This window comes from Lactuca saligna, chromosome 5, assembly GCF_052625555.1.
Source record: "Lactuca saligna cultivar CGN05327 chromosome 5, ASM5262555v1, whole genome shotgun sequence".
Classification (NCBI taxonomy): Eukaryota; Viridiplantae; Streptophyta; class Magnoliopsida; order Asterales; family Asteraceae; genus Lactuca; species Lactuca saligna.
The window spans coordinates 42,689,306-42,703,462 of NC_136421.1; the positions used below are offsets into that span (position 1 = coordinate 42,689,306).

At 36.2% G+C, this 14,157-nt stretch overlaps 2 protein-coding genes across 2 annotated transcripts; one reads left to right on the plus strand and one right to left on the minus strand.

Annotated features, from left to right (window-relative positions):
• Window positions 1-430: 430 nt before the first annotated feature.
• On the plus strand, window positions 431-2,400 carry LOC144998595 (plant cysteine oxidase 3-like). Its single transcript, XM_078958336.1, has 5 exons — window positions 431-714; window positions 1,219-1,370; window positions 1,485-1,647; window positions 1,773-1,973; window positions 2,047-2,400. The coding sequence occupies exons 1-5, from the start codon at window positions 495-497 to the stop codon at window positions 2,166-2,168; spliced, it is 858 nt and encodes a 285-aa protein (XP_078814462.1). The 5' UTR covers window positions 431-494; the 3' UTR covers window positions 2,169-2,400.
• A 2,145-nt stretch (window positions 2,401-4,545) lies between these two features.
• Window positions 4,546-7,129, minus strand: LOC144996955 (enolase 1, chloroplastic-like). Its single transcript, XM_078956766.1, has 7 exons — window positions 6,500-7,129; window positions 6,010-6,317; window positions 5,785-5,939; window positions 5,402-5,719; window positions 5,154-5,300; window positions 5,013-5,063; window positions 4,546-4,774 (listed from the first exon to the last, which is right to left on the minus strand). Exons 1-7 carry the CDS (start codon window positions 6,928-6,930, stop codon window positions 4,709-4,711), a joined length of 1,476 nt encoding a protein of 491 aa, XP_078812892.1. The 5' UTR covers window positions 6,931-7,129; the 3' UTR covers window positions 4,546-4,708.
• Between the last annotated feature and the right edge of the window lie 7,028 nt (window positions 7,130-14,157).

Here is a 14,157-nt window from a genome sequence, read left to right on the forward strand (position 1 = left end):
ACTGGCCCTAGCTGTTGAGCATAGAATCGGCCCTCGCTAAGCTCTCTCTCGCTGAACCACTAACTCACCCCACTTGGGGTCCAAATGCGTACCATGTGATGCTCGCAATCAATCACTACCTCGTTGGGGCTTAACTAGTCCATCCCTATAATAACCTTGTTCTCACGCAAAAGAATACGAACGAAATCAATCGGATACGGCTCATTGAACATCTGTAGAATACAATCATGATAAACCCTCGATACTCTGACAGATCGGTCATTTGCAATCTCAACCTCCAAGGGACAACCCAACTCAATCATGATAAATCAATCGCGCAACACTTGACCATCTGCTTCAAACTTCTTGTCCTTTAAATTATTGCAGCATTCTACAAATATTAAAAAATAATAAAAACATTCTGCTTATTGTGTTAACCTCCTCCATCGGACCTACTCATCTTCGCACCCAAAATCGGTAAATTATCGGATCACCAAAATCCACAAACCACAGCAATGAATAGCAGCAGATATTTTCGCCTTCCAAACCTCTTCTCCTCTAATTCCACCAACATGTTCTTCCAAAGACTCTTTGCAATGGCGAATTACAGTTTTTCATCGTCTTCCCCTTCATCTAAAACCTCGATACAAGCCGTGTACGACATCTGCAAGAACAATTTGACGCCCTCAACCTCACCGCCTCCTCAACTCATCCATGAACTCTCCTCTATACTCGGTACTCTTCCACAAATTCAATTTCTAAGGACATTTTATGCATTTACTGTAATTGATTTTAGTGCAGTTTGTGACTGTATGGCTGATGTGAATCTCAAATTCGAATTGTTTTACGAAAAGTTATCTGTTCTTTTTCCCGTTTGAGATTACTTCTCAACTTGATACTCTACTAGACTACTGTTAGTGTTCACAATTTGCAGCAAAATTGAACCCAATTTTACGTTTGAAATGCGCTAGGTTTTCCATTTAAAGAAATATCGCGCCGACGTACTATATACTTATCAGTCACAATATCCTAACTGAAACATGAAAAACGAAAAGAAAAGGAAGTTTTGTGAATGCATTGGCTGGATCACTTTCTGGAATTATGGGAGATTGAATCATTCCAGATTGCATTTAAGTTTATTCAAACCTATTACATGAGTAAAGTCAACCTGGTATGATTGGTTAACACAGTATGAGCATACACAGGTAAGCAATTTGATTGGGCAATACCATTTTGCAGATACAATTGGTCCTTCTGATGTCGGGCTGAGAGATGAACACCAAGAGGATGATCGAGGCCATGGTTTTTCTACACCCAATACTCTTAATAGACTAGATCGTTGGGCCCAACCAATAACATATATAGATCTAAATGAAAGCCAAAGTTTTACAGTAAGCCCAACTTTTCCCCCCATGCGACTACTCAAAAGAATAAAGATATTAGAGATTTGAATCTGGTTCATAGTAATTTCAGGCATATGCTTAAAGAAGATGATTTGAATGCAGATGTGCATGTTTTGCTTCCCTACTTCCTCTGTTATACCCCTCCATGATCATCCAGGAATGACTGTTCTTAGCAAGGTCCTTTATGGTTCTTTGCATGTGAAAGGTTATGATTGGGTTGAGCCACCACTCATCAAGGATTCAAAGGAAATTGCTCGAGCTCCAGGTCTGATTCTATTCCTTCCATGACACATAATTAAGTCTACAAAAACAAGATCGTTTTCTGTGCTTATATTTAAAACATTTAATTCAAGTGTAAAATGCAAAGTGTTGATGGAATTCATGTAATAGTTAGGTTAGCAAAGTTGGCAGTGGACAAAGTCCTTTCAACACCATGTAGCACTTCAGTTTTGTATCCAAAAACAGGAGGGAACCTCCATTGTTTCACTGCCATCACCTCCTGTGCTGTACTTGACATTCTCACACCTCCATATGAAGAATATTCCGGAAGGAAATGTACTTATTACCGAGATTACCCCTACTCCAGTTTTGGTAAGTTGAGCATAATCTGTTACTTGGTTTTGTGAATTTGTAATGGTTGTTGATTTCTTTATTGGAATGACAGGAAGTGGAGATGAGTTGATTGATGGAAAAGAAGATGAATATGCATGGCTAGAGGAGATAGATGCACCAGATGATCTGTATATGAGACAGGGAATCTATGCGGGCCCACCTATTCGGATGTAGGGATTGTTATTGGTGGTTAGTGCTTACTTCATTTGACACCAACTTTAAACCATTGTGGCATAGTTGTTTAAAGTATAGTTAGGTCTAAGTATAAGGTGTTTGTTTGTTTATGAATTAATGGAGTCTGGTAAGATATATACGGGTGTTTCTTTATTTTTATTTTTTTAATTTAATGTAGAAAGAATGTCTTAATGGGAAAATAGGTAACTAACTATTTGTGTTTGGCGTTTAAGTGTGATGGAGGAGTAAAGATAATCGTACAAATTATTGTCCTTGTAGACAATGATTAGTGCACACATGTTGCAAGTCATTTTGTCATTTTGCACAAGACATTTGTAGTTAATTTTGAGAACATGTCTTTAAGAGCAACTCTATCACACCATTTATCTTTCCAAAAATAAGTAGTATTTGCAACCCCAAACGCGTTTCAATCAAGCAATCAAGATCAATATTCTACTTTTCTAACTCCAAATCAAATTTTGAAATTATAAGCCGGAAAGTGTAGCTTTGGCAATCAGCTTGCTATCAATATGAGAGATTCTATGCCAAGAAGTAATGCATTGAGACCAAAGACTATTCCTCTTGGTTTTTAATCTCCATCTCCATTTTGCCAAAAGAGTCGAGTTTAAAGTTCTAAGACATCCAATGCCCAATCTCACCATAGTTTTCCAAGAGACCCAATTTATCTTCCTTTCGTTATCTTGACTCCCCCATAGAAGTCTTCTTCTAATGCCTTCCAAAGTATTACTCACTTTTAACGGAGCTTTAAAGAGTGAAAAGTAGTAAAGTGGAAGGCTACCTAAAACGGATTTGACAATGGTTAAACACCCCCCAAAAGAAAGATTTTTGACCTTCCACCTCGAGAGTTTTGAATTAAATTTATCTATAATAGGTTTCTAATTTTTTGATAAATTCATATTTGCTCCAATAGGGAGCCCAAGAGAGGAAAAGGGGAATTGAACGGACTCACAAGACAAGATGCTAGCAAGGCGATTTAACTTGATGTTATCAACTCCAACACCATATGCTTTACTCTTTGTGTAGATTTACTTTTAAATTGGAGGCTAAGAATAAACATCTCAAGACTCTTTAAGATTTACAAATTTCATTTCAGACCATTCACCTATAAAAATGATATCATCTACGTACATGAGATGAGAAAGACGGTTATTACCATTAGGAAGATTAATACCTTGATAAATATGTTTGTCACAAGCATAGCAATATTTAACCCCTCCATGGCAAATATGAAAAGAAACGAGGAGAGAGGGTCACATTGTCTCACTCCCCTTTTGACAAGGAACTCCTTAGAAACGGAACCATTCACCAAAACGGAAGCTCTACCCGATGAGAGACGTCTTTTTATCCAACTTTATCGTTTGATGCTAAAATCCATTTGTTCCATGACAGAGTCCAAAAATCTCCAATTAAGAGTGTCAAAAGTTTTATCAAAATCAACGCCTTTTTCATTACCTTCTTACCCCACGTATATAACTCATTAAGCACCAATGGGCCATCTAGAATAATTCCACCTGCAATATAGGTCGATTGCTCCGGGCCTACAACCTTTCCAATCACCTCTCTTAAACGTAAAGCATGGATCTTGGAAAGAATTTTATACATGTAACCAATCAAATATAATCCTTCAAGAATGGATCATTAGATTTTGGAATAAGCAAGATGAAAGAAGCGTTACATCTCTACTAATCTTCCCTGTTGATTCGAAATTTTTAACAAAGGAACTTAAGATTATCCCAAAACTTCTTTATGAATTTGAAAGTGAAGCCATCCAGCCACGGGGCTTTGTTGTTACCACAACTCCATACCACTTCTTTTATCTCCAATAATGAAATAGAACCATCCAAGATCTTCCATGGTCAATTTTTTAAAAGAGTTGATGAATTTTGGTCTAAGAGTAATGCTTTCACTGAGTTTATTCACTGAATTTAGAGGAGAAGTACTACCAAACTTCCTCTTCAATTTTGTTGGGGTCCGTGGTCCATTCACCATCTATTATTATAAGCCCATTCATTTTATTTTTCCTCATATATGTTGCCATTTATTATACCATGAAAAAACCAACTATTTTCATCCCATTTCACCCTCACCTTTTGCTTTTAATCCAGCCTACGATTGAAATCAACTTCAGAGATTCTGTAACAAACGTTGCTCTTTTGTTACTTATTGGTGTCAAACATCGAGTTCCTATATCTCCGAATGACCCAAAAGTTGTGAAATGGGGTTCAAACTTAGGCTAAAACCATGTGAGGAAAGGCTGTGCTCATATCTCCCAACAGAAGGGCGAGGGCCACAATACAAAAGATGTTAAACTACAATGCAAACACAATAGTTTACAGGCTACAAAGTGTAGAAAATATGCACAACATGTTCTTTATTCAAAACAATCATGGAATCTTCTATGGGCAATACAAACCTCATAAATGTCTGGTAAAAAGCCTAGTTGAGTTTACAATAAAAAAGAAAAATTATCTCTTGTGAATTAACTTACTTTACTACATGTTTGTTTTATATCCACTTGATCATGGAGATCTAAATGCTTCACCTGCATAACGTACATTTCCAAGTTCCTCTTCAATGCGCAGAAGCTGAAGTGAAAAAAAAAAAAAAAAACATAATTTAGTATCACAAATTAATTCACAAGTTTGTATTATATCCATGATCATATGCTTCAATAACTTCTTTGATTTGTAAAAGCTATACATCAAAATACAAAATACCAAAACATTTAGTCTGTGGTGATTAAATAAAAAAACCATTTCTCCCTGTTACCTAGTTTTTTTTTATTAAAAAAAAAACAACATACTTTTGCTCTATATTATATACCTGGTTATACTTGGCCAATCGCTCGCTTCGACAAGGGGCGCCTGTCTTGATCTAAACAATTAAAAAACACAAAAAGATTAACCAAAAAATTTAAAAATAATATTAGAAAAGCGATTGAGATAATGAAATAAAAGATGAAACCTGTCCACTAGCCAATCCAACCGAAAGATCTGCAATGAAGTTGTCCTCTGTTTCACCACTCCTATGACTAACCATCACACCCCATCCAGCAGCTTTTGAGTCAAGAGCTGCTTGTATAGATTCAGTCACTGTTCCTATCTGGTTAACCTGAAATAATTCAAGAAAAACCCACCATTTAAGCAAATAAAAAAATAAAAAAGGAACTTGTTTATGAGAGTTTATAGTAATTCTTGTTGTCTTGTACTTGCCTTTAATAGGAGGGAATTGCAGGCCTTTTTCTGAATGCCTTGAGCAATTCTCTTAGGGTTTGTGACCAACAAGTCATCGCCAACAATCTGGATGTCAACTGAAGACTGTAATGAACTCCAGGAAGTCCAATCATCTTGGTCAAAGGGGTCTTCGATTGATACAATTGGAAAATCTCTGATAAATTCTCTATATAAATCACCAAGCTTTGAAGCTGTGAGAACATGAGCTCCATTGTTGGGTTGGTTCTTGAAATCAAGATCATATTTACCATCTTTTGTTAAGAACTCAGAAGCAGCAACATCCATCCCTATTTTAATCTGCAAATTTCCTTCTTTAGAAAAGGTGAATAAGGTGGAAGATGGAGGGTATTAATGTCATTTACCTTTCCGGTGTAACCAGCTTTTTCAATTGCATCAATGAGCAACACGAGTCCTTCCCTGTTATCCTGAACATTGGGAGCAAATCCACCTTCATCTCCAACATTGCATGCATCTTGTCCATACTTTGCTTTGATGATTCCCTTCAGTGTGTGATAAACTGTATTCACATTCATGCGTTAATATACAAATAATACTGTATAAATATTTGTTTTTGGGAATATGCTGACCTTCACTACCCATTTGCAGAGCTTCAGCAAATGAAGATGCACCTACTGGAAGTATCATGAATTCTTGCATTGCTAGATTATTTCCAGCATGGCTGCCTCCATTAATGACATTGAATGCTGGAACTGGCATAACAAGCTCTTTCGTTCCTGATATCTCCTGAATGTGCTTGTACAAAGGTATACCTTTTGCTCCTGCACCAGCTCGACATACACTAAGAGAAACTCCAAGGATCGCATTAGCTCCAAGGTTAGACTTATTTGGAGTTCCATCGATCTCTAGCATGATGGCATCAAAATCAGCTTGATTCCTTGATGTAGAAAAAATGGAGAGAAACTTCAATGATCTCAACTTTAGTAAAAGGAAGCTTAATTAGGGCAAAACAAATCGAATAACAACGCAATTGATCACAGAATTTGCAAATTTGAGGAATTAATCGGTTTTTAGAGCTATATGTACACTGTAAAGAGCATGTGAGAAATAAACTCTCACCTGACATCAACACCGATGAGCTTCGGTCCCAAAACCTCGTTGATATTCTTAACAGCATTAAGAACTCCTTTGCCACCATAGACGTTCTTATCACCGTCTCTGAGCTCCAACGCCTCGTAAATTCCAGTGGATGCTCCACTAGGGACAGCTGATCGGTAAAGATCATCAGTAACAAGATCAACCTCCACCGTCGGATTTCCCCTGCTGTCAATGATCTGCCTCGCCTTCACCGATTTGACAGTGGATGATTTAGTCGACGAAATGGACGGTGACTGAGCAATCGTAACGGAGTTGCGAACAACGAACTGCCGACGAGATTTATGGGAGGTGTTCGGTAGGTTAACAAGCGGAGTGGTTGATGATGACGATATTGAGGGTTTGGAAGAGAAGAAGGATTTTGAGAGTGAGGTGGCGTGAGGTGCTAATGCCATTGTAAGAAGCTGGAAGTCTAGAGAAAGTGAGAGAATCGAGAAATGGTGTAGGGAAGCAGGAAGGATGGGTATATGAGTATATCAATGGAGGATGAATAGGGGAAGTCCGCCGTTGGGGGCGGCGATCGCAAGAGTGTTTTTTTAAGTCTTAACGGCTTTTGGTGTTAGTTGTTAGGTGGCGATCTTGGGTCTGAAAAGCCAAAAGCGAACCAACCTGTATAAAATACTCTCCCACTCACGTGGAAATAGTTTTGTTTTTTATTAAGATTGTATCTGATTTTATTATTTAATTGAGTAAATTACACGAATGGTCCTTATGGTTTAGGGTAATTTGCACGTTTGGTTCCTAATTTATTTTTTTAACTCGGAAGGTCTCTATCGTTTGTTTTTGTTACACGATTGGTCCCTATCTTACCTAAAAAGACTATTTTGCCCTTAATTTTTTTAATTTATTTAAATAAACACACTCTCAACCCCACTCCCCTCACCTTACCCTACCTATATTATCATTTTTCCATATTAAAATAATAATTTTTTTAGGTAAGACAGGGACCAAGCGTGTAACAAAAACAAATAGAAGGGACCAAACGTGTAACAAAAACAAACAGTAGGGACCTTCCGAGTTAAAAAAATAAGTTAGGGACCAAACGTGCAAATTACCCCAAACCCTAAGGACCATTCGTGTAATTTACTCTATTTAATTTTAGGCAACCTTAGAAAACCATATTTTATCATACTTTTTTTATGTTAAAATACTTATATTTTTTAAAATGTCTACTTTAAGGTTTTGAATTCGGTAAATCTTAGATAGCAAAAAATATTACGTAATCAATTCTCAACGGTCTGATGGTTACAATCCATTAGATTAAAATTTTTCATAAAATATAAAGGTTTTGATGTGCTAAAAAAAATATATTGTCTTTTTTTAATGTTTAGATGAAAATAAATTGATTTTTTCTAATGTCAAAAAAACTTAAATAACATTTTGAGAATATATAAGGGTTTTAATGTACTACAAAATAATATAGTGGTTTTTTTAAACATGTGATAAAAATATGTTGGATTTTTATAAGCTTTCCATTAATTTTATATAGAAATATTGAAAGAATGTATTATTGTTTATAATTTTTTTAATTATAAATGTTTATCAAATTATGATTATTATTTAGTGGGTGTTTGGGATTTTAAATCTCAAAACAACTTATTGACTTATTGATTTTTTTTAAATAAGTAATAAAAATTCTTTAGCAAAATGAAAAAGACTTTTAAAAGAGTTTCTCATTGACCCTTTAAAAATGAGATTTTAAGAAGTAAGAATTTTTAATTTGACTAAATTCCGTATGACTTTTTGAGTTGTAAAAATCAATATTACCTTAAAATACCATTAAGCTAAGACAAATATTTTTTTTTAAAAATAACTTAATAATTTATTGACTTTTTCCACCACAAAATCTAATTCAAACGCTTTTCTAAATACTTCTTTTTTACCACCATAAGTCAATAAGTCATTTTGTTTAAAAGTCCTTTTAAAAATCAAAATAAAATCACAAACACCCTCTCAATATCATATATAATTAATTTTGAAATAAAGAGCTTATAAAAGTTTTTATATGCAATCCAGAGTTTTACATTCTCTCTTACAATGATTAACTTCTCTTCTCTAGAAAAAAGAAACGAAGGTATTAACATCAAACTTGTCATTCTTTTTTCTAAGAAAGAGAAATTAATCACTGTAAGATAATGTAAAACTCTAGTATTCTTTTGCGTATGAAAACTTCTATAAGCTTATTTTTTTCTAAAATAAAAAGAAATTTTTAGAAAAAAGAAATTAATCACAGAGAATATAGTTGTATAGTACAATAAAAAAGAAACCAAGGTTGTAACATCCAAAAACTTCAAACCAATTTAAACTTTTTAAACATATCAATTCATCAAAACATTACAACTTTGTTTTCAAAATATTGTTTATCAGAGTTTTTCCCAGAAACATAAATATAATAGGAGGAGCTATACGATCACGTCTTCGCCTTGTCGCGATCCTCTGATGTACCTGAAACAATAAGTTGAAACTGTAAGCTCGAAAGCTTAGTCAGTTACCCCTAAAATACCGATACACATACAGTCCACATAGCAATATCAACATTAGCACATCATATCAATAAAACAGAACAGCATATACTAGGTCTACAGCTTTACAAGCGGGCCCCCTCAGTACGAGTCTGGAATGTCTATTAGGCCCTCAGCTTGTATCTGGGATGCCATCGAGCCCTCAGTACGAGTCTAGAATGCCTACCGGGCCCTCAGCTCGTATCTGGAATGCTCCCGAGTCCTCAGTATGAGTCTGGAATGCCTATCGGGCCCTCAGCTCATATTTGGAATACTCTCGAGTCCTCAGTATGAGTCTGGAATGCCTACCGGGCCCTCAGCTCATATCTGGAATACTCTAGGGTTTGTTGGCTACCGCATAGAGCAGTACAACTTCAACCCAACCCACATAACATATAACATAACTACTGAGCATGCAATAATCATATAACATCACAGGTAGTCCTACAAGTCTACCTAACTGGCATAACAACTAGCATGCAACACTAACTCATACTCAACATTTAACACTACTAGGATAACATATTCAAAGGGGTCGGCCTTGGTGCCTTAGACCCTTTAGTATAGTGAGGATAACTCACCTCATAGATGTCGGCTCGGTAAATAATCAAAGCTCTCCGATCACTTGACAAAGACTCCACCACCTATTACCATAATATGACATGCTCATAAGTCTCTGTCCTCACAGAATAGCTAACCTTGATCAAGGTCAAAGTCCTTAGTCAAGGTCAACAGTCCATGTTGACCTCAACTCGCCGAGTTTACCCGGCTACTCGTCGAGTCCTTTGAAGCACATCCAACTCGCTGAGTCATCGGGGTGACTCGTCGAGTTCCTTCGAATCTTGATCAAACCTTAAGGCCACCCGTCGAGTTCCCTCCTTGTAACTTGACGAGTATACATGCTAACGTGTCCTGGTTAAAACTCATCTGACTCGCTGAGTTGTTCTTCAACTCGTTGAGTCTTATGGCAATCTTCATCGGACTCACCGAGTCGTTCGTCCAACTCGTCGAGTCTAATGCATGCCCTCATGTGACTTGCCGAGTCGGCTTTGCGACTTTTCGAGTCCCTGTAGTTATTTTATCATGCAGACAACTTTTAAGCCATGGCAAGGCCCCAAATTGTAGATCCAGCTTCCTTAGGCCTGCTTATCACGTAAAGTTGCAAACTTTACGTGCATGCAAGGCTCCAATGTCTCAAAAAGCCCAAACTATGCTTGAAATGGGGTTTTACACTTAGGGAGGGGCTCAAACTTGCCAAAGCTAAGAACTTTATGGTCCTTCAATCCATAAAGAGTTCATATCTGAAGTTACAACTTCAGATCTTGGCTCATACTCCAGGCAATGACTTTATAACCCAACCAAGAACCCTAATATCCAACCAAGGAGGTCTAGAACAAAGTAGAAAGGAGGATAACAGCTTGATACCTTCCCAAGAGATGACAACTGGAGTAGATCTGGATTTTCCCCAAGCTCCTTGCTTCAAACCACTTGCTTCCCAAGCTCTTTTCACCAAAATCCTCTTCCAAGGCTTCAAACACACAATGGGTACACACACGTATTAGGGTTTGTTAAGAGACTGCAAGGAGGCTGAAAGAGGTTTGTGCTCCCTTAAATGGGGTGCACAACCCTGGGATTTAGGGTTTCAGCTACCAGCTCCTACTCTCCAAGTCCCAATATGGACTCGTTGAGTAGGTTTCTTAACCCGCGATCCTTCTCGCTGCTACTCGACGAGTAGATCAACCAACTCATCGAGTTGGGCTTAACCCAATAACTCATATTTAGATAATACCTGAGAATCGGGGTGTTACAAAGGTACTAAAATCAAATACCTTTTTAGTGATTATTATTAACTATATGTGAGACCCGTGTATTACACGAATTGATTTAAAAAAGATTAAAAATTTAATTAAATTGTAAACAAAAAATATTTTTTAATGGAAAACTTTTAAAATAATAAAGGAAGAAACGTATCTATTGCAATTTAATATTATATATATAATCTTTAATACTTTACATATATAAGTAGATGACTTTAATTTTAAAAATTGAAACAAATCAAAAATTGACAAGTGGATAATATTTATTTCAAAAATACTACAAAATTACAAGTGTCAAAACTCATAAGAGATTGATATGTGGCAAAAAACATCATTTATTAAGGAGGATGTTAGATCTCATTAATTTCACTGGATCTTCAAACTAAATGTCTGTAATGAAGCATGTTGTAATCTTTGGTTTGCACATGAAAACTTCTATGTTTGATAACAAGCTTTTGTTATGACCCGAGATCTAGATCTCGTGACAGGACCTGTTGTGCTTCCTACAGCCGTGAGTATTACTAACACCTAATCTCTTATTGAGAAGAGACTAGGTTAAACTATTCTAAGATATTAAAAACAATTGACTTCAAGCATAATTTTATTTCATGAACGACTACCCTTTAAATAGGGATAAATAAAGGATTCTAATAAGGAAACAAAGATCACCCAAATCGACTCAAATACTAAATGATCCTAATTACCAAATTTAAAAACTGAAACAAGATTATTACCTAAAATAAGATACTTTCCAAAAATTAAAATACTTATTATTTGTATGATTCATAACATTACTCCCCTCCTACGCATTGAGTTTGTCCTCAAGCTCAATAGTCACCCATTAGCATCATCTTCCTCATTGTCCATCATGATGCAAAAGAGCTTGGCACATTTATGCCCAATCGAGAATATTTCATCACAATTGAAGCACAAGCCTTTTGCCCGCCTCTTTGTCATTTCTACAGTCGTTAGTTTTTTCCAGGCCGGATTTAGTGTTTCATTTTTGTAGTTTCCAGCTCCCCCTTTTCCTGCAGACTCGATTTTGGCTTCCAGCCGAGGTTTGGTTTCCTGCAGGCCCGACCCCTATTGGTTGTCCTACTTCGGCCACCCTTAGCTCAATTTGTCTCGCTTGATTCATGGCATAGTATAGAGTTATTGGTCTCGCAAATTCAACCTCATATCTTATCACGTTTATTAGCCCCGCACAAAAGTGTCACATGCTTTGTTCTGGAGTTACTCCAATCGTTCTTCCTAATAGAGACTTAAAACTTGCATAATCGTCTTCCACCATGCTGGTTTGTCTAAGTTGCGTTGGTTCTCCTAGCGAGTTCATACTCATCGGAGGCCCAAAACGAATTTTTCACTCCTCCACAAACTCGTTCTAGGTTGGCCGCCCTTTCATCGTCTCAAATTCCAATACTAGTCGCTTGCCTTGCCTTAAAGAACAAAGGTTTCCCGACGAACCCATGCTTTAGTTGGAGTTTGTTGTTCTTCAAAGAAATCTTTGCAAATCTGTAGCCAAGACAGGGGGTCGTCCTTGCCATCATAAGTTGGAAACTCCATCTTTGTAAATTTCGGCACCCTAGTTGCTTTATACCCATTGGCTTCATCAGTTTCGTACCATATTTTGAACCCCTGTTCGGGTTTTGTCCTCCTTTGATACATAGGGTCTTGATCAACTTTTCGATTATGTGTTGACGCTTCACCTTTTAAAGGATCCCACTTATATTTAAACTTCGGTTGGTAAGTAATCCTCCATGATTCTGATTCATGTGCCTTCCCTGTGTCGTTAAGGTTTATTCCAAACCCCTTCCCTGCATTGTTAGGGTTTATCCCAAACTCTCCTCGTCCTCGTCCTACCCTCGTTGAAGATATGAATCCCCTTCCTTCTTGTGCGCCCAAATTAATACCCTTACCTCTACCCGGGCTAGGTTCGTTGTTGTCTTCAAATTGTTGTTCACCTTTTTCCTCCATGCTAGCTTTTGATCTGTTTTTAGAATTTGTCTGCTTTGACAAGCCTTCTTCCAAGGACACATATTTAGCTTGTAAGTCTACAATCGCCCCTTTAATCTCGTTATTGCTCTGTTCCTGTTGAATCATGAATTCCTCCAAATTTTTCATCAACTCTTCTGCAGGAGTCGCCATCACGAGTGGCTCTGATACCAAATTTGTTATGGCCCGGGATCTAGATCTCATGACAGGACCTGTTGTACTTCCTACAGCCGTGAGTATTACTAACACGTAATTTCCTATTGAGATGAGACTAGGTTAAACTATTCTAAGATATTAAAAATAAGTGACTTCAAACATAATTTTATTTTATGAACGGTTACTCTTTAAATAGGGATAACCAAAGGACTGTAATAAGGAAACAAAGATCACCCAAATCGACTCAAATACTAAATGATCCTAATTACCAAATTTAAAAACTAAAACAAGATAATTTCCTAAAATAATATATTTTCCAGAAATTAAAATACTTATTATCCGTACGATTCATAACAACTTTTAAAAAGAACTTAAGTTTTAAGTTTTAACAAAAATCTCAAATATAGGCTTTCTGATTTAATACTATTTTATTATTTTAATTTGTTATATATAAATGAAAAGCTACCAAAAGGTTATAGCTTAAAGATATCAAATTTGAGGAAATATTTCATTAGCTAAAGGTTAAGGATTCAAGTTTTGTTAGAGACAAAAAATATATATAAATTTATACGCTGGAAACAAAAGTTTTGCTTTTCGTTGTACCGTTGAATTAGATATCAAATGGGTAAATTTGTTTTGTGTCTTGTTTTTTAACTTCCATTGTGACATCCAATAAGTCGGAATTACTAGCCAACTGAAATCCATTAAAATGGTGTAATGAGAATCCTAACAAATCTATTGGCTTATTGAATATAGTTAAAATATTAGTGACTCAAAGAACAAACTGAATATTAGTTGCTACATGACTTTATCCCATTGAAGTAGGGGACTTTCACATAACCATGCGGACAAAAACTGTAGTTTAGTCTGTCAATAATTATTTTAAAAGAAAACAACCAAACATCCGGTAAATCTTCTTAGGTCCATATGTATACATGGTCAAACAATTTAAGTTCATATGTTTACATGGTTAACCAATTTGACAAAAACTTCTTTAAAAAGCTAAAAACGAATTATATATTCTTAGACACGTTAGTTTTGCAATCAAAATTACACAGGAATCTGACTGGGTGATATTTGTTAAAATCATAGTACACTGAAATAGATGAATGACTTAAGGTACATTTAGCTGTAGTGTAAATTAACCTAACAAAAA